Genomic DNA, 18,543 nt, shown 5'->3' on the forward strand with positions numbered 1-18,543 from the left:
ACCACTCCATGCCTTAAATCAATCTCCTGGTAGTCAGTGACTGACCTTTCTTTCTCTTCTGAGGCTAAACTCCTGAAATCCACCAGACATGAAATTGACAGGCTTTACTTAATTTTCCCATAATGCTGAAACAGTTATTTGATTTACCACTTTGAGAATGATGACTGCACAAATGAGGCAGCTGGGTGACATAGTGGATCAAACACTTGGCCTTGAGTAAAGAAGACCTCAGTTCAAATGTGGCCTCCAACACTTGCTAGCCTCTTGATCGTGGGCAAATGACAACTTTTGTCTCCCTCAGTTTCCTCGTCTATAAAATGGGGTCTGTAATAGCACCTACTTCATAGAGTTGTCATGATCATTTTTATAAAGTGTGTCTCACACTTAAGCACCATATAAACTTATTGTTGTTCATTAGCTGAAGAACAACAATGCCTCACAGCCACACTCATTGCTTTGCCTTCAAGTTTCAGTCCATTCATCTGAGAGATGAGACAGTAAAATAGAGTATAACCTTTAGACCTGTGCTTTTCCGTTCCACTTCCCAGTGATAGAGACAGACTAGCAGCTGATGCTAAGCATCAGTTTTGAGACTAGCAATAAAAAACTACAAGATAGTATATTTCTTAGTTAAGGACCACTAACATGTCGGACAAGGATCAGATCAGGCAGGATCCAAAATGATCTCAACAAGCTAAGACATTGAACCACATAAAATAAGATGAAAATTTAGTAGAAATAAATGCAAAGTCTTACACAGCTTAAAAAGAGAACAGCATAGGTATTAGATGCGACCTATGTATGCTTAAATTTCAGTTTTCCTGAAGATCTGGGTCTTTTAGTGGACTACAAGCTCAATATGAGCTAACATATGTTGTTGTGACTTAATACCGAATTAAGAGAGGAGGCACAGGAATGAACAAGGAAAGTTAATAGTCCTGAATTCTGCCTAGATCAAATTCTGTTTAGAGTATAGTATTCACTTTTGGATGGTCATCTTAGCAAGGATATTTATGTACTTGAAGAGCATTCAAACAAGGTGGTAAAAGGCCTCAAGATTGTGTCATATTTTAGTGCTTTCCTGGTTTATTTTTCAAGAAATAAGTGAAAAAGTTGTTGACAAATTTTTTGTTATGATTCATAATTCCTTTTGAATTGCGATTTTTATGGAGGAAGAGTAAAATGGCATATACTATGGACTGGAAATGTTACTTAAGGCAATATATTCTATATAATCTTTGAAGAAAAGTGTTACACAGAAATCACAACAAACTATGGACTGTGTATTAAGCCTTTCCTTTAATGCCTTCCCTCCGAGAGTCTTCCCAGTTTATCTGTATGTCTTGTTTGTATATAGTTGTCTGAGCTCCTGGAGTTCACACTATATATAGCTCTGCTATTTTTGCCTCTTTTTATTCTCAGCACTTAGCACAGTGGTACATAGTAGGTGCTTAATAAATTCTTCTTGATTTAACTACTAGGGCCAAATTTGATGGCTCCTCTTTATAGATTATTTGAATCATAGGGAAAGGGACTGGATCTGTGATTGCAATGGTATAGGGAACTCCCAACTCCCTTTACCAAAGCCTTCTCTGCAATTTATATTCTTAGAGAGTTGCTCGAGGTCTTGAGGTTTGAATGAATTACCCCACCATACATAGTGTCTGAGTGTCATACTGTGTGTGAACCCTTATCTCCTCTTTTCAGGGCCATACATAGCAACTGCCTTGGTCTAATTCATAGTAGCAGAATTTGAATTATAAACTTAAAGAATGCTTGTACTCTTCCCATCCCCAATTAATTCATTGAAAATTGTGAAGTTCAAAAAGCAGGGAAAACTTGATTTTCTTTTCTAACTCAAAGAACTAGAAAGAGGAAGATGAGAACTGAGAACTGCATAACCTTATTTTAACCTGTCTAAAATAGTATTTTCCATTTTTGTTAACAAGTTCCTCCGGGGCGGCTAGGTGGCACAGTGGATAAAGCACCGGCCCTGGATTCAGGAGTACCTGAGTTCAAATTCGGCCTCAGACACTTGACACTTACTAGCTGTGTGACCCTGGGCAAGTCACTTAACCCCTATTGCCTCTCAAAAAAAAAAAAACCCCAAAAAACAAGTTGCTCACTTAAAAATGTTCAAATAGGGGCCAGAAAGAGAAAAATAATTGGGGAGGGGAAAGAGAAAAAAGAATTTATCACAAAAAAATCTAGCTTACATAACTTTGTTTTGCTTAAATGCATTGATTTAAGTATGTTATTTCTTTTGCATACATGATGTCAGTTACTTTTTATGTTTTTATTTCCTGGGAAAAGGCAGTAGCAAGGAATAGCAGTGGGTTTAGTCTTATTAAAAATCTGCCAGTATTTTTTTTTTTTTTTTGGTGAGGCAATTGGAGTTAAGTGGAGTTAAGTGGAGTTAACTAGAGTTAAGCCCAGGGTCACAGAGCTAGTAAGTGTTAAGTAGATACCAGGTCGGATTTGAACTCAGGTCCTCCTGACTCCAGGGCCGGTGCTCTATCCACTGTGCCACCTAGCTGCCCCCTGCCAGTATTTTTTAAAGCATCTATTGTTATCGTTTGTTTTTGTTTTGTTTTGTTTTTGGTGGGGCAATGAGGGTTAAGTGTCTTGCCCAGGGTCAGACAGCTAGTAAGTGTCAAGTGTCTGAGGTCACATTTGAACTCAGGTCCTCCTGAATCCAATGCTTTATCCACTGTGCCACCTAGCTGCCCCTAAAAGCTTCTTTATCAAAGACTCATAGACTCCTAGAATTGGAAGGGCCTTTAAAAGCAAGTCATCAGTGTGCCTCAACCTACCTCCCAATATGGGGTCTTTTCTACAAATACCCATGAGAATGATCACCTTTTCCACACCAATGTAGCCAACACATTTGCCTTTTTAATGGTTTCTTTTCTTGATTTTTGTTACATTTGAACTTTAGTAGTGGTGATGATAAAAACAAAGAAGAAATGTGTACTATAGACTCCATGTAGGGAATGCTAATGTTAAACTTTGTATCCCCATCCCCCAAGAAATGATGTGGTGTAGAAGACAGAGGTCAGGCCTTAAAGTTATGAAGATGTGAGTTCAAGTGTTAACCTCTGACACAAACTGATTTTGTGACAGTGGGCAAACTGACCTTTCGTTGCCCCAGCAACTCTGTTAAGAACAGGGTGTGTTCAAGTTGTTTTATTGATAGGTACCCGAAGTAGGATTTTCTACAAATCACTGCTTCACATGGATGAAATCACAGGTATGAAACCCACTCCTCAAAAGACATTCTCATTTCCTAGCAGAATACATTCCACGCATTAGGTGTTGAACTGAATTAAATAATACTGAAATAACATGCTATGGTTTTCAAAGTGGTTTAGCATCCATCATTTCCCATCACATCACATCATTTGGTTCTCTGAGTAGCACTGTGAGTGAGATCAGGTCATGTCACTTTTACAGATGAGGAGGGAAACCGAGACCCTGAGGAATCAAGGGTCTCGTCCACAGTCACACAGCTAATTAACAGGAGACAGAGCCAGGTCTAGAATGGGGTTTTTCTTGGACTCCTAGAATATTGGAGCTGCCTTTGTGGTACTCTGATACGCTGAGGCTGAACATTAATTAAGTAGTGTGATTATCTTAGGCAGTTCCTCTTCCCTGTTCATCTCTTATTTTCTCTTCATTTTGCATGTGCTTATTTATGTCTCTTCCAATAAGGTGTCTTCTCCTTGAGAGGCCATTTTCATTTCAGATTTAGCATGGTTCAGCCGGTGCCTGATTGAGTTGCCTTTCCTTTCATCTTTCATGACCTTTGGGTTTTTGAAAATGGAATATCTGTTTATATTCATGGGAAATCTCTTGCTATAATTTGAGTTACTTGTATCTTGAGCTCTTTGAAGAAAAATCTGTATAAAAATGTAGTGAAATAAACTGTAAACCATTTGTATTTCAAAATTAAATAAGCTTTTCACAATCCACCTGTTTCTCTTTGGTGTTGCATAAAACCATTGTTACATATGAAAAATGACTGCACTTAAAATGAGGAAATGTGAAAAGAATGAAATAATACCAAGAAGTATTCAGTAATATGACCTAGGCCTCTTTGAACACTCTGTTATTACCAGTGGGTTAAGCTTAATCTGCTTTTTGAAATGAATATTTGAACAGATGTTATGAATATTTGTTTTTTCCCTAAAATTTTACCAAGAGAAGCCAGTTATTCATGGTCTGTTAGGCCATGTAAACAATCAGAGCGCTCCTCATTCCCAAAGATTTCAGTATATTTCTACTAAGGAAGGCACAACACTAACTGTTATAATATTTGCAATTTTAGGAGTGTTTTAAGGGAAGCTGGGCCACTCACAAGTTACTACACAAGAAAGCAAGTAAGTAAAATCACATCTCTCTTCTGCTATCTAAGCATTCTATTCAGAATTTCAGTCACCTAGAGTGGAAGCTCTTTGAGGGCAGGTGATTTTTGATTTTCATTTTGTCTTTGTATCCCTAGTACCTAGCAGAGTGCCTGATACATAGTAGGTACTTTGTGTTAGGGTGAGTTGGGTTGAATTTTCACATCACAGGAAAAAATCTCCTGCTTTGCTAAAAGGAATATACTTGGTATTATCGTCATAATGCTTTTGAATTAAGAGTTGTAGAATGTGGTGTTCTTTATTTTAAAATGAGTTAATGTGTGCACAGCACTTTGCAAACCTTACAGTTCAGGATCAGGGGTTCTTGATACCTTGTTTGTGTCACAGACCCTTATTGTAGTCCAAGGAATCATCTCAGTGGACCCTAATATAGTTGTTCAGGTGTATCACACAAGTGTCTCTATAGACAACAAGACTGCAACCAGCCACATGGCCAGTCTGATAAAGTGATGAGCATCAACAATGTTTTGAGATACCTATATCTATATAATATAATGTGATGTAAAGCTATTTGTGATATCTCTTGGTGGCAAAATTAAGCACTATTAAGTACTAGAGTGTGTCACCTACATTTATAATTGAAAGACATGCCCTATTTTAGTTAGAGATTTAGTGAAAATAAAGATGTCATTTTGTTCCCCATCCAAGGAGTTAGAGATTCTTTTTAAATTCTACAAGCAGTGTACTTATGCACACAAATAAAGATGAATAGTTTCTCTCCCTCACTTTTCAGTCTTGCAGCTCATTTTTTGAAACAATTAGCTTTTTCTGTCTGCCACTTCAACAAAGAACTACAGCTAAAGAAAATAAACATTGGCTATGTTTGCCCATGTCTGTCTCATTCCTCACCTGTAGTCTGCCACTTCTGAGTAAGAAGTACATGTCCCACTGTCGGTCTTGTGAAGTCAAGATGACAGTATCCTGGTGTCTTTGGGATTGTTCTCCTCATGTTATTGTAAGCACTGTATACACTGTTGTGCTGCTTCTGTTTCCTTGCCTATCCATGAATCAGCCTGTACAAACTCCCCTAAATTTCTCTGAATTCTTGATAGTTGTTTCTCATGGTACAGTTCTATTTCTTTACTACACCACGAAGTAGTTTGTTTGGACATTATTCAGGCAGTGGGCACCCATTTTGGGACCTCATCTTTGCTATGAAGGCCACATTTGTTATTCCCACCATGGATCAGTATAAACCACTGGGCAATAAATAGCATAGTAATACCCCGCCTTTTTGGAAGATTTTTTTTTATTGACATAATGCGTATCTTGTAACCAAAGTGTAACAGAAAGCATTAGACATCATTAGACAGCCTCATTTCATTTCTTTCCTCTGAACTTACCCATTGGTAACATTGTTTAATGCTCTTAAAGAACATTGTGATACTGTGTTACAGAGACTTAGGCTGTCAGTGTAGACTGTGCTTCTCACTCCAGCTTCCCAGCCTGAGGGGCTGCATCATTCAGTCCAAGGAAATGGGGTTAAAAGGCTCAATCCATGGCGGTGTCATAGTCCGTATGTGGAGGGCTGCTGTAGTGTACACTTGTGATGGTTCTCATGATACCCTTTTTTGTCAGGCTACATCATTTCACACTTGTTTGGCAAAGTATCCATCTGTTCCATGATTGCTTTTTTGTTTTTGTTTTGGTTTTGTGTTTTTGTGTTTGTTTGTTTTGTTTTTGCAGGGCAATGAGGGTTAAGTGACTTGCCCAGGGTCACACAGCTAGTAAGTGTCAGGTGTGAGGCCAGATTTGAACTCAGGTCCTCCTGAATCCAGGGCTGGTGTTTTAGCCACTGAGCTACCTAGTTGCCCCCTCTATGATTACTTTTGAAAGAGTTGGCTAATTCTTTTTTTTAATCATAAAAGTATTTTATTATTTTCCAGTTACATGTAAAGATAGTTTTCAACATTTGTTTTTATATAAGATTTCTAGTTCCAAATTTTTCTCCCTCTCTCCCTTCACTCCCCCCTCCCCAAGAGAGCAAGCAATCTGATATAGGTTATATATGTACAATTAAACATATCTCTGCATTAGTCATGTTGTGAAAGAGGAATCAGAACAAAAAGGAAAAACCTCAAAAAAGAAAAACAAAAAAATTAGAAATATTATGGTTCAATCTGCATCTAGATTCCACAGGTTTTTGTTTTTTTCTGGATGTGGGGAGTATCCAATCATGAGTCCTTTGGAATTATCTTGGACCATATGTTGCTGTTACTGTGTACAATGTTCTTGTTCTGCTCATCTCACTCAGCATCATTTCATATAAGTCCTTCCAGGTTTCTCTGAAATCCACCTGCTCGTTTCTTACAGTACAATAGTAGTCCATTACATTTATATACCACAACTTGTTTAGCCATTCCCCAACTGATGGGCATACCCTCAATTTCCAGTTCGTTGCCACCACAAAAAAGAACAGCTAGAAATATTTTTGTACATGAGTCCTTTTCCCGTTTTTATGATCTCTTTGGGATACAGACCTAGTAATGGTATTACTGGGTCAAAGTCCCATAGCCCTTTGGGAATAGTTCCAAATTGCTCTCCAGAATGGTTGGATTAGTTCACAGCATCACCAACAATGCATTAGTGTCCCAAATTTTCCACAGCTTTTCCAACATTTATTATTTTCCTTTTTTTGTCATATTAGCCAAGATAGGTGTGAGGTGGTACCTCAGAGTTGTTTAAATTTGCATTTCTCTAATCAATAGTGATTTAGAGCATTTATTTCATATGGCAATAGATAGCTTTGATTTCTTCATTTGAAAACTGCCTGTTCATATCCTTTGACTGTTTCTCAATTGGGGAATGACTTGCATCCTTATAGATTTGATTTAGTTCCCTACATATTTTAGAAATGAGGTCTTTATCAGAAATACTGGCTATAAAAATTGTTTCCCAGCTTTCTGCCTCCCTTCTAATTTTGGCTGCTTGCTTCTGTTTGTACAAAAACTTTTTAATTTAATGTAATCAAAATCATCCATTTGCATTTCATAATATTCTCTTTTTCTTGTTTGGTCATAAATTGTTCTCTCCATAGATCTGAGAGATATTCCTTCCTCTCCTAATTTACCTATAGTACCACCCTTTATGTCTAAGTCATATACCCATTTTGACCTTACTTTAGTATATGGGGTAAGATGTTGGTCTGTGCCTAGTTTCTGCCATACTTCCAGTTTTCCCAGCACTTTTTGTTAAATACTGAGTTCCTATCCCAGAAGCTGGAGTCTTTGGGTTTATCAAACAATTACTGTAGTCATTTTACCACTGTGTCTCCTGTGCCTAACCTATTCCATTGATCCAAGGAGTTTCCTAATTCTGATCAGATTTGGTGCACTGCTAAAACATGCCCTTAACCTCCATGTGTGAATTTAGTAGCCAGCTTGAAAAGAGTTGTTCTCTGTCTTTATTTTGTTTTGTTTCGAATGGGCACCACCTGGCTGTCATCTTAGATGCACTCCTTTTTCTCATTTAGTCCACGTTTCCAGTCAGTCGCCAGTTCTTGACATTTCTTCCCTCACAACTTCTCGTGTATACCTTCTCTGTTCCTATACTAAGCACCCTAGCACTTGTGAGGGCCAAAATTTGATATATGGAGTGTTATTTGGGTGACTCGCCTTAATATTGGGGTCCCGGAAATATGAGGGACATTTTAGGTTCTCCCTCCCCTCTGAACTACCCTTTTTAGATATTTCTCCCAGGCCAATAAAAAAGGAGCCTTTAAGCTTTAGTTCACAAAAGGATCAGATTTTATTACTTGGGAATTAATTAAACAACAAAGGTGAAACTAATAAAAATCAAAGATAAGGAAATAGGAAAATAGAAATACAGATAAATGCTCTTAACTCTAAACTTAACCTATGTAACCCCAGACTGTTTCCAATTAAGCTAGTTTAAAGGAATTTAGGGTTTTCCGTAATTAACTCACCAACCCTGGACAATCTACAGTTGTTCACACCACGCTGAGACAGAACGAACACACGCCACCACCCCAAGGGGAGTCGCTAGACAGAGAGACCTGAGAGCAAGCTTGCGTTCCGGAAGAAGCCTAGCGTTCTAGAAGCAGCCCTGCACCTCCCTTCAGGGAGCATTCAATCTTTCCTTCCCCAGAAGGGGAGGTCCTTCAAAAAACTGCCTATGGAGAGTTCTCCTTCTCAGTTCAGTAGCATACGTAACCTCGGGGTGGGCCAGGTGTGGCCCCTCCCAAACGAGTTAGCTAAAAACAGGAATGTTAATCTTTACCACATTCTCCCTCATTGTTTCTTTGGAAAACCGGTATGGGTTTGCCAATGAAACACACTGGTCCTTCATCACTTCTTCTCTGGACTGTTGCAGTAGCCTTTCTCCAACCTATGCACAGCTAGCGGCCAGAGAGATTTTCACAAGTGCTAGGTTTGAGGAACTCCCTATTCAGTAAGCAGAGTGACTCCCTATTACCTCTAGGATCAAACTGAAATTACTCTGTTGGGTTTCTTTAAAGCTCCTTTACAACTTGGACCCAGTCTATCTCTCTAGTCTTAAACATTATTCCCTTACCCATCTTCTTTGGTCTTGTCATAGCGACCTACTTGCTGTTCCTCACGTGTGATTCTCCAGCTTTCATCTGTGGGCCTCTGGACAGCTGGACGGGCTGTCCCTTTGGCTTGGAGTGCTCTCTTTCCCCCTGTGTGTCTCAGGATTCCTGCTTTATTTCAAGGTTTAGCTCATCGCCTGCATATACCATTCCTATTAGGAAAGCTTCTTGGGAGCCAGGGCTGTTTGTACTGTCTTTTTGTGTGTGTGTGTGTGTGTGTGTGTCCCCAGTGCAGTGCGGTGCCTGCTGTGTGTTAAAATTCTTAACGAATGCTTTTTGATTGTCTGATCAAAGCTCTCGAGAGGGGAGGGACCTTCAAGGCCATCTCTTCCAACCTTCTCATTTTACAAACTTTGCACAGTTGGAGCTCGGAGAAGTTAGATTTCTTGCCCAAGGTCATCAAGTTATTGAGCATCCATAGTGAGATTTGAACCCAGCAAGAGAATGCTGAAATGACTTTTGGCATTCTCTCTGTTTTTAGGCCTCACAACAAAGAAAAGGTACATTTACAAACTGGTAATGAAGTGAAAATAAATATGTGGTTGCATGCATGGTGGTAGTTGGTACAGTGGATAGAACGTTGGGCCTGGAGTCAAGAAGACTTGAGTTCAGATCCAGCCTCAGACATTTACTAGCTGTATGACCCTGAGCAAGTCATTTAACTGTTGCCTGCCTCATTTTTCTCATTTATAAAGTAGGAATAATAAGGCCTACCTCCCTGGGTTGTCATGAGGATAAAATGAGATGATACTTGTAAAGCACTTTGGAAACCATGAAGGTGTTCTATAACTTCATCGTCAGTTGCCTCATTCCCTTCGCTCTAAGGCAGCATCTCATTTTCACTCAGTCTGCTACAGGTAATATTCCAAATTTGAAATCTGCAGTCTTTTTTTCAAAACACCGTAGGTATGCTATTGACATACTTATTCTGTGTCTTCTCTCTCTTAAAATTCAAAGAGGAAGTACTGGATGAATGCTTTTTAAAAGAATTCAGAACTGTCTTGTTAAAAATATAAAAACATTTGTATGTAGTGATTGTTTGGCTGGAAAGAGAAAATGATGAGTTCAGGAAACAGATCACAGACCTGCCATAGAACTACGGTACTGTATTTGTGGAGGGCTTAGTGGTATCTTAGCATCTAGACATTTGCTGGAATTCTTATCTCTGCAAAAAACAGCAGATTTTTTTTTTTTTAAGAAATTTATTAGATAATTTGTTATGTGAGAGAGCCAGAAAGAAGGGGAGGCTCCTTCCCTTCAGGTTCCAGAAGATTTACATTATATGGGATTTTTATAAAGTTATTTACTTCTTGTTGTTCAAAAATAATATATAAAGCATTTACTTTTTAGTACTTTTACAGTCTTCTGTAGTTGCTTTCAGCTATTTCTCCCTCTTCAAACCATCCTGCATGTGATAGCTCATCTTAGAGGACCCAACTAAAGTTTCATCTCTGTCATTTACAACTTGTTTAGCCTTAGGCAAGTCCATTAGCCTCTGGTCTTCAGTCCTCATCTGTACAATTAAAGGCATGGCTTTGTGGTACCTTTTAACTCCATAGCTAGGATCATATGTTTCCTAACAGTTACAGTATTGGATGGGCTGAAGTTCAGAAAACCACAGCTTCACTATTGTTACACCTTAATGTCAGGAAATGATTTAGAATATTCTTGTTCTGGAAAACTCAGATTAATGGGCTGAATGACCCAATCCATAGAGAGGTATTCATGGGGAGAATCAGAATCTAGGTTCAGTGTGCTTTGGGCTAAGACTTAAGATTGTGAGGCAGGATGGAGTTGTCTTGACCCTTCCCAGGATTGTGGGGATGTTGCACTATTATATCTACTAGGTGTTCTTAGATGTATAAGAACTGGACATTTTTTAAATGCCTCTCAAGTAAGCAGAAACCTCAGTGAGGATTTTTATCTAATAAAATGTTTGAAAGAAATTAAGTTACTCAGTAAGCATTTATTAAATGCCTTTTTGTTATAGTTCAGCCATTTCAATTGTGTCCGACTCTTTGTGACCCCTGTCTGGGTTATTTTTGGCAGAGATACTGGAGCGGTTTTCCATCTCCAGATCATTTTACAGATGAGGTAACTTAGGCAAACAAAGCTTAAATGACTTGCCTAGGGTCACACAGCTAATAAGAGTCCTCAGGCTAGATTTGAACTCAAGAAGATGAGTTTTCTTGAATTCCAGACCTGGCACTCTATTCACTGTACCACACAGCTGTCATTAAGTGCCTACTTGGCAGCTCTGTGGCACAGTGGATAGAACTCTGTCCCTGAAGTCAAGGAGGACCTGAGTTCAAATGTGACCTCAGATACTAACTAGCTGTGTGACCCAAAGTCACTTAACCCCAATTGCCTAAAACATCCAGGGCCATCTCCAGTCTTCCTGATAGATATCTTGCCACTGGACTCAGATGGCTCTGGAGGAGAGAGTGAGGCTGGAGGAATGAGAGGTGAGACCTCACAGCTCTCCCTCACTTAAGTCTAATTCACCGCAAGTCGTGACATCACCTCCTGATCTCATGGTCCTCTTTGAGAACAAAGGACAAACAACAAAGTGCCACTATATACAAAGACAAAAATAGTAATTAGCATTTATATAGCACTTTATGATTTGCAAAATACTTTGCATGCTATCTCGTCCCCACAATCTGTGAGGTAGGTACTATTGCTATTTTTTTTTTCAGAAGAAGAAACTGAGGCTGAGAGAGATTAAGTGACTTGGCTAAAATCACGTGGTCAGTAAGTGCAAGCACTTTGTTTGCTGTGCCCACCTCCCTGCTTCTTGAGCTCACTGATTTCATCAGGTTAACTTGGTGTGTCTCTCCCCTCAGTTCTCTGGGAAACCATTAAAAGACCTTTTTGTGTGGAGTTAATTGACTCCAATTTCCATTCCGATTTAGCAGTCCAGGCCATTCGCTTTTTTGATGTCGGAGTGGAAGTGCAGAGCCAATGAGCTGAGTGTTTGCATGTTGTTCCGGGATGCCTGTATGATACAGCATACAACCACAGACACTGGATCCATCAACTTCTAAGTGTGAATGAATTAATGCCCCTGAACTGAAAAGAACTTGCTGCCTATTAGTCTTGCTTACACAGATTGCTTCTCAATGACTTGATTTTTTCACAAGCATGTTTGTGATCCTTCTCTGAAAAGGGACTTGGGGGGAAACCAGCTTGTGGAAATGCAGGACCACCTGGGAGCCCAGGAAGCTTTTACACTTTTTTTAAAAATTCAGAAATATATTAAAAGCAAAAAGCCCATGTCATTTTGTTACTCTGTTCTTGCTTTTAGGTAAAATATTACTCCCAAGGCTCATGTTTTAGAATAGAACTGTTTCCTGCCATTTATAGTTGCAGTGAGCATCCAAGTTGTCTACATTTTCACCTGTTTTTCCTCTGTGGTTTGGCCCTGATAGTAGGGAATATTGTTCAGAGCTCATGTTTGGGGCAAAATAGTAGTCTGTTGTCATTTAATATTCATTGTGGCTGTTTTCAACTCTTAGAAAGTTGAGTCAGAAATTGAGTAGTACAATGCAATTTAATAGTAACCTTTCTGCTTTCAGTCTTGCTTCATGGTTGGTGGTTGTTCACTTTTTTTTTTCTTTTAATTGTTCTGGACTCAAAATAGGTCCTCTGGGGCTTTTCAACCCAAGGTAGACTATGGTAGAGTAAAGAGGGCACAGGAGAGGGACTCCAGAGATCTGGGTTTTAATCCTAGCTTTGCCACCAACCAGTTGGGCTATGTTCTTCTAGTCTCAAGGTTTTCATAGGTAAAAATGTAGGAGATGACACTCCAATTCTACAGTTCTGCCTTCTGTGTTCCATACCAACATATAGTGCATCAACTGATAGAAAAAGTAAGCTTTTCTTATGGAGCTGCAAAAATGTTCTGTTTTAACTTAATTTTTTGAATTAACAAGCATTTACTTTTATTCCTCCTCAATTTAAAAAGGAAAAAAAAGCAAAACCTTTGTAACAAATACACCTGGTCAAGTAAGACAAATCCCTGTATTATCCATGTCTGAAAAATTGTATGTCTCATTCTACATCTTAAATCAGTTCTTAACTTTTTAAATATGTGCTGACCCCAGTAGTATGAGAATTTGGGAAATAGATTTGTCCCTGATGGGAGAGGGAAGGAGGTGGTTCTTTGGTTACTCTGAGGTAGGGGAAGGGACAGTGCTAGTTTTTTAAGCATACCATTCAAATCTCTCTCATTTTTAGTTCTCTTTGTGCTGATGTGTTGTGACACTGCTGTGGTCTATTTCAGAACGTCTACTTGTTGAGAGATTGAATGTTATTAAATATTTGTACCCACTAAATATTTAGAATGAATAGCTGACCTATAATATTTATCTGTTAGGTTTGGAGGGGGAGTCGTCTTTGTTCTTATCTGTTGGTTGGTCTCACTGCCACAGGTCCATCTTCTACTCCAATGTCAAAGTGATCTTCCTAAAGTGCTACATTTCCTACATCCTCTCCCAAACCCCTTCCTACCTCCTTTTGTCTTTTCCTTTAGATTGTAAGCTCCTTGAGGGCAGGGACTGTCTTTTTATTAATTATATCACTAGCAGTTAGCACTGTGTGTATCACATAATACATGGCTAATAAAAATGTTTTAGATTGGATTGGATTTCAGACTTCTTACACCATGTACCCTCTCATGTAATCTGCAGTCCAGTGAAACTGGTCTCTTTGCTGTTCACACAAGACTCTGGTTCTGGACTCTTTCTTCCTTCCCTCCTTCCTTCCTTCCTTCCTTCCCTCCTTCCTTCTCTCCCTCCCTCCTCCAGTTACATGTAAGGATAGTTTTCAATATTCCTTTTGTTTGTTTGTTTGTTTTTGCGGGGCAGTGAGGGTTAAGCGACTTGCCCAGGGTCACACAGCGAGTGTCAAGTGTCTGAGGTCAGATTTGAACTCAGGTCCTCCTGAATCCAGGGCTAGTGCTTTATCCACTGTGCCATGTAGCTGCCCCAACATTCCTTTTTATAAGATTTGAGTTTCAGAATAGTTCTGGACATTTTTAGTGACTATCCCCCATGCCTAAAACGCTCTCTTTCATCATCTCTGCCATTTTCCTTCCCTGGCTCCCTTCAAGTCCCATCTAAAACCCCACCTCCTTTTTTTTTTTTTTAAATAATTTTATTTTATTTTCCATTCTAAATTCTTTCCCTCTCCTTCCATTTCCCATCCTATTAAGAATAAAAGAAAAACAAAATTCATCACAAATATGTTCCACATTTGCCATATTCTGAAAAACAAAAGCAAGAAAAAGAAAAGAAAAAATATGCTTCCATCTGTACTTTGCATACATCAGCTCTCTTTCTGGAGGTGGATAGCATGTTTCATCATAAGCCCTTTGGAATTGTGAAGGGTCCTATTGAGTAGAGTTAATAAGTCTCTCAGAGTTGATCACCTCTACAAGATTGCTGTCACTTGTATCAGTTCTCCTGCTTCTGCTCCCTTTGCTTTGTATCAGTTCATACAAGTGTTCCCAAGTTTTTCTGAAACCATCCCCTTCATCATTTCTTTCTTTCTTTTCTTTTCTTTTTTAGGGCAATGAGGGTTAGGTGACTTGCCCAGGGTCACACAGCTAGTTAAGTGTCAAGTGTCTGAGGCTGCATTTGAACTCAGGTCCTCCTGAATCCAGGGCTGGTGCTCTATCCACTGTGCCCCCTAGCTGCCCCACCTTCATCATTTCTTAAAGCACAATAGTATTCCATTATGTTCATATACCATAACTCGTTCAGCCATTCCCCATTTGATGGGCATCCTTTCATTTCCAATTCTTTGCCACTACAAAAAAGGGCCGCTATAAATATTTTGTACATATGAGCCCTTTTCCTCTATTTAATCTCTTTGGGGTACTGATAAAGTAGCAGTGTTACTGGGTCAAAGGTTAGAAACAGTTTAACAGCAAAACTCTGCTTTCTGCCAGAAGACTTTCCCAGTCTTCCTTAATCTTAGTGACTTTCCTCTGAGATTCCCTCCAGTTACCCTGTGTATATGTCCTTTGTATAGAATTGTTCTTGGGTGGGCTCTCCTTGAGAGCAACATGCTTGGTACTTAATAGATGCTTCAAAAATGCTCGCTGTCTTGTCTGTGTGCTTCCCTGTTTGTCCTGTTTGTGGATTTGAACAGCCAGCTCTGAGAACAGGGCATATGAGTCATGGCTAGGTAATACTTTTAGTGTGCCAGGTGTATGGAAAGCCACTTGGATAAAGCTAGGGCGGATTTTTGGTTGTTTTTGGTTTTTTGGAGAATTTAGGAATCTGAGCTTTTAGTCATTCTGGAATTCATGGTAAATGCCTGCTACATCTATTAGTTAGGAGGGTTTTGCCTCATAATCTGAAGTTTTAAAATAAGTTTCTGTGTGTGTATGTGTGTGCACGCATGTGTGTGTTTTATTGGTGCCTTTTGCTTATACATCACATTCATTTTCCACACCCACCCCTGGGGTTGAACCATTCCTAGTTACAACATGAAAAAATTAAGCAAAAATATCTAATACAAAAACCATTTCTAGTAGTGAGTGTATCAATATTCTGTCCCACTGGCTTCTCACATTTCTTCTGGGACAGAGAGAAGGTATGTTTTGATGTGCATCAAGCTTCCTTATGTATTTTTCCAATCTTCAGAATTCAACCTAATCATTATAAAATGTTGCTCCTATTTCTAGTTATTTTGCTTTGTACCCTCATCCATCATTTCTGGGTACCCAGTACCATTCTAAAATAATCTTACTATAAATTGAAATAATAGAAGCAAATGTATGTGGTACTCATGCATGACAATACGGTACATGGCAATAATGAGACATTATTGAGAATTGGTTACATTTAACCATTGGGGAGAAAATTGTAATATTGTTTTCGGAAGTTTGACTTGGGCTTGGAAGCTGTTTCTATTAGCCATGAGGGGATACTGGAGGCTTTTGTGTCTACTGGTTCTTAACTGTTTTGCTTTACCATTCATAGCTTGTATTACTGAAAAGAAATGTTTATGTTTTTATGAATTTTAAATATAGAAAATTTAAATATTTAGATGTTTAGTTTAAACATTTCTTTTTCTTTAACTATTTTCTTTTAAAATTCTTTAAATATTTCTTTTTCTAGAAGATGAAAAAGCAAAACAGGAAGTTTCTTCTTGGACTGTGGAAGGTGATATTAACACAGATCCTTGGGCAGGTTATCGATACACTGGTAAACTTAGACCACATTATCCACTGGTGAGTAAATAAATAAAATTTTAATTTTAAGTAACAATTACATGTTGAAAAATATCTGAACCATATTTTGCAAGATTAAAATCACTTTCTATATTTGTGTTATACTTCAAAATTTTTTGAGAGGACTGCTTCAATTTTTTTAACACTTTAAAAATATGTATATTTTATAGATATCTCTTATTTTTGCATTTCTTGGTTTTCCCCATGTATTCTTCTCCTTCCAGAGGGCCATCCCTTGTTAACAAAGAATGTTTTAGGGGTTTTTTTTGTTTGTTTTTGTGTGGGTTTTTTGGGTGAAGCAGTTGGGGTTAAGTGACTTGCCCAGGGTCACACAGCTAGTAAGTGTCAAGTGTATGAGACTGAATTTGAACTCAGGTCCTCCTGAATCCAGGGCCAGTGCTCTATCCGCTGCCCCGAATGGTTTTTTTTAAATGTTTGAAAGAAAAAAATCCAGTGATTGTCTTAATATTTTCTTAAAATGACTTACATTTATCTTTTAACCCATACATTGTTTTGTTTTGTTTTGTTTTCTTGGGGGGCAGTGAGGGTTAAGTGACTTTCCCAGGGTCACACAGCTAGTAAGTGTCAAGTGTCTGAGGATGGATTTGAACTTAGGTCCTCCTAAAACCAGGGCCCATGCTTTATCCACTGCACCACCTAGCTGCCCCAACACTTACATTTCTAACTTTGTCCTTCCTGCTACCCCTCCCTGAGAACCATCCATTAATACTAGGGGTTTTTTAAACATTAAAAAAGAAAACAAATTCAGTAAACATGTTATTTTTATTGTTTCATGGTATCTCTTAAAATAGTTTTTTTCTTAGACAATAGATATGCTATAGCTTTGAGATAAAAATGTTAGCATTTTCATTTTCTATTGAGTTTTTCTCAAGTGGATTCCATTTTCTGTGATAAATCAGATGGTTATCGAAATACTTATTTTAAGTGATTTGAAGGTTTTATCTTCAAATCACTTAAAATAAGTATTTCGTAAGTCCTGTCTTGTTTGCAAACATAGTGGAATAATGAGCAGTTTAAAAGCACAGAATAGCTAGTTTCCCCCAAAAATAAATTTTTTTTTCCTTATCCTGAAGGGATAGAAGACAGAATTTTCAATACTGTCTGTGCATTTTGTATATATTAATATTGCTTCTTGGCAGCATGGAGTAGGAGCTAGAGAACTGGACTTGGAGTTGGGTACCAGGGTCCTAATTCTGCCTCAGACTCTTGCTAGTGGTGTGAGCATGGACAAGTCACTTAGCCTCTCACTCAGAGCCTTATTAGTTTATTCATCTGTAAAATGGGAGTGACAGGGCTTGTAAAGTTGTGAGCAAAGTGGTTTGCAATAGGCAAGCAGAGCAGTTTTCATAGTAATATGTAGAATTTATTAATTTACTTTTTAAAAAAAGCAGTGTGAAATGGAGTTTCAGAGTTTCACATAGAACCCTCTTTTGGTCTTTTGATATGTGTCTAGATATCCCACGCCCCTTCCCTGCCTTGTTTTGAAAGAGGTATTCAGGGAAAAAAAAATCCTTTTGCTCCCAAAGTATTTTGCAAGCCTCTACGCATAATATGAAGAATTGTTATTGCAGCTATTATTATTATCATTATTGTTGTTGTTAAGCTCCTCTTTCCTTTACAATTTAAATTTTCAGTATCAGGAAAGAGAAACTTGGCATCATAACCAAGTAATAATGATGTGATAAATAAAATTTTGGAATGAGCAGGTGTATTTTTTCTTCTATAATGGCTAATTCAAATAACAAATACTCTTTGCACTTTAAGCTTGTTTCTACCATACACTTTGATGTTTTTTAGATGCCAACAAGACCAGTGCCAAGTTATATTCAGAGACCTGATTATGCTGATCATCCTTTAGGTAATTTCAGTTATGTATCTTACTTTTATTTAGTCTGTATTTGGTGGCTGCTACTAACAACAGGAATTTATTTTGCTTGTGGTTTCTTATGTACTAATCTCAAAAATATACAAATTTCATTGCCTAATTGAATTCACTATTTTATTTTATAAACTCCTTGTTTATCTCTATAGTGTAAATTTTTATTTTCGCTTTGCCTGATAGCATGATTGCAAGTTGTATTTTTTTGGCTTTACCTGAGGCAGAGTAAATTTTGTTCTGTCCTCTCATTTTTATTCTGTGTATGTCTTTGCTTTTTAGGTGTGCTTTTCTTATAAGTTACAGACTTGGGGGTTTCCTTTGTCGTTTTTCTCTTTAATTTTATTGGATTATTTAATCCATTCACATCTATTTTTTGAGTGTTTAGTTTATATTTTCTTTGATTTGT

General features: G+C 38.1%; 1 protein-coding gene across 1 annotated transcript in view; it reads left to right on the top strand.

Moving 5' to 3' along the window:
• METAP1 (methionyl aminopeptidase 1) overlaps nucleotides 1-18,543 on the top strand; it is a 77,936-nt gene that overhangs the window by 30,724 nt on the left and 28,669 nt on the right. Inside the window, exons 2-4 of the mRNA XM_043971045.1 lie at nucleotides 4,328-4,379; nucleotides 16,125-16,237; nucleotides 18,056-18,116. Of these exons, the coding sequence (XP_043826980.1) occupies nucleotides 4,328-4,379; nucleotides 16,125-16,237; nucleotides 18,056-18,116 (226 nt within the window). The remainder of the gene's footprint in view (nucleotides 1-4,327; nucleotides 4,380-16,124; nucleotides 16,238-18,055; nucleotides 18,117-18,543) is intronic.

This window comes from Dromiciops gliroides, chromosome 6, assembly GCF_019393635.1.
Source record: "Dromiciops gliroides isolate mDroGli1 chromosome 6, mDroGli1.pri, whole genome shotgun sequence".
Taxonomy (NCBI): domain Eukaryota; kingdom Metazoa; phylum Chordata; class Mammalia; order Microbiotheria; family Microbiotheriidae; genus Dromiciops; species Dromiciops gliroides.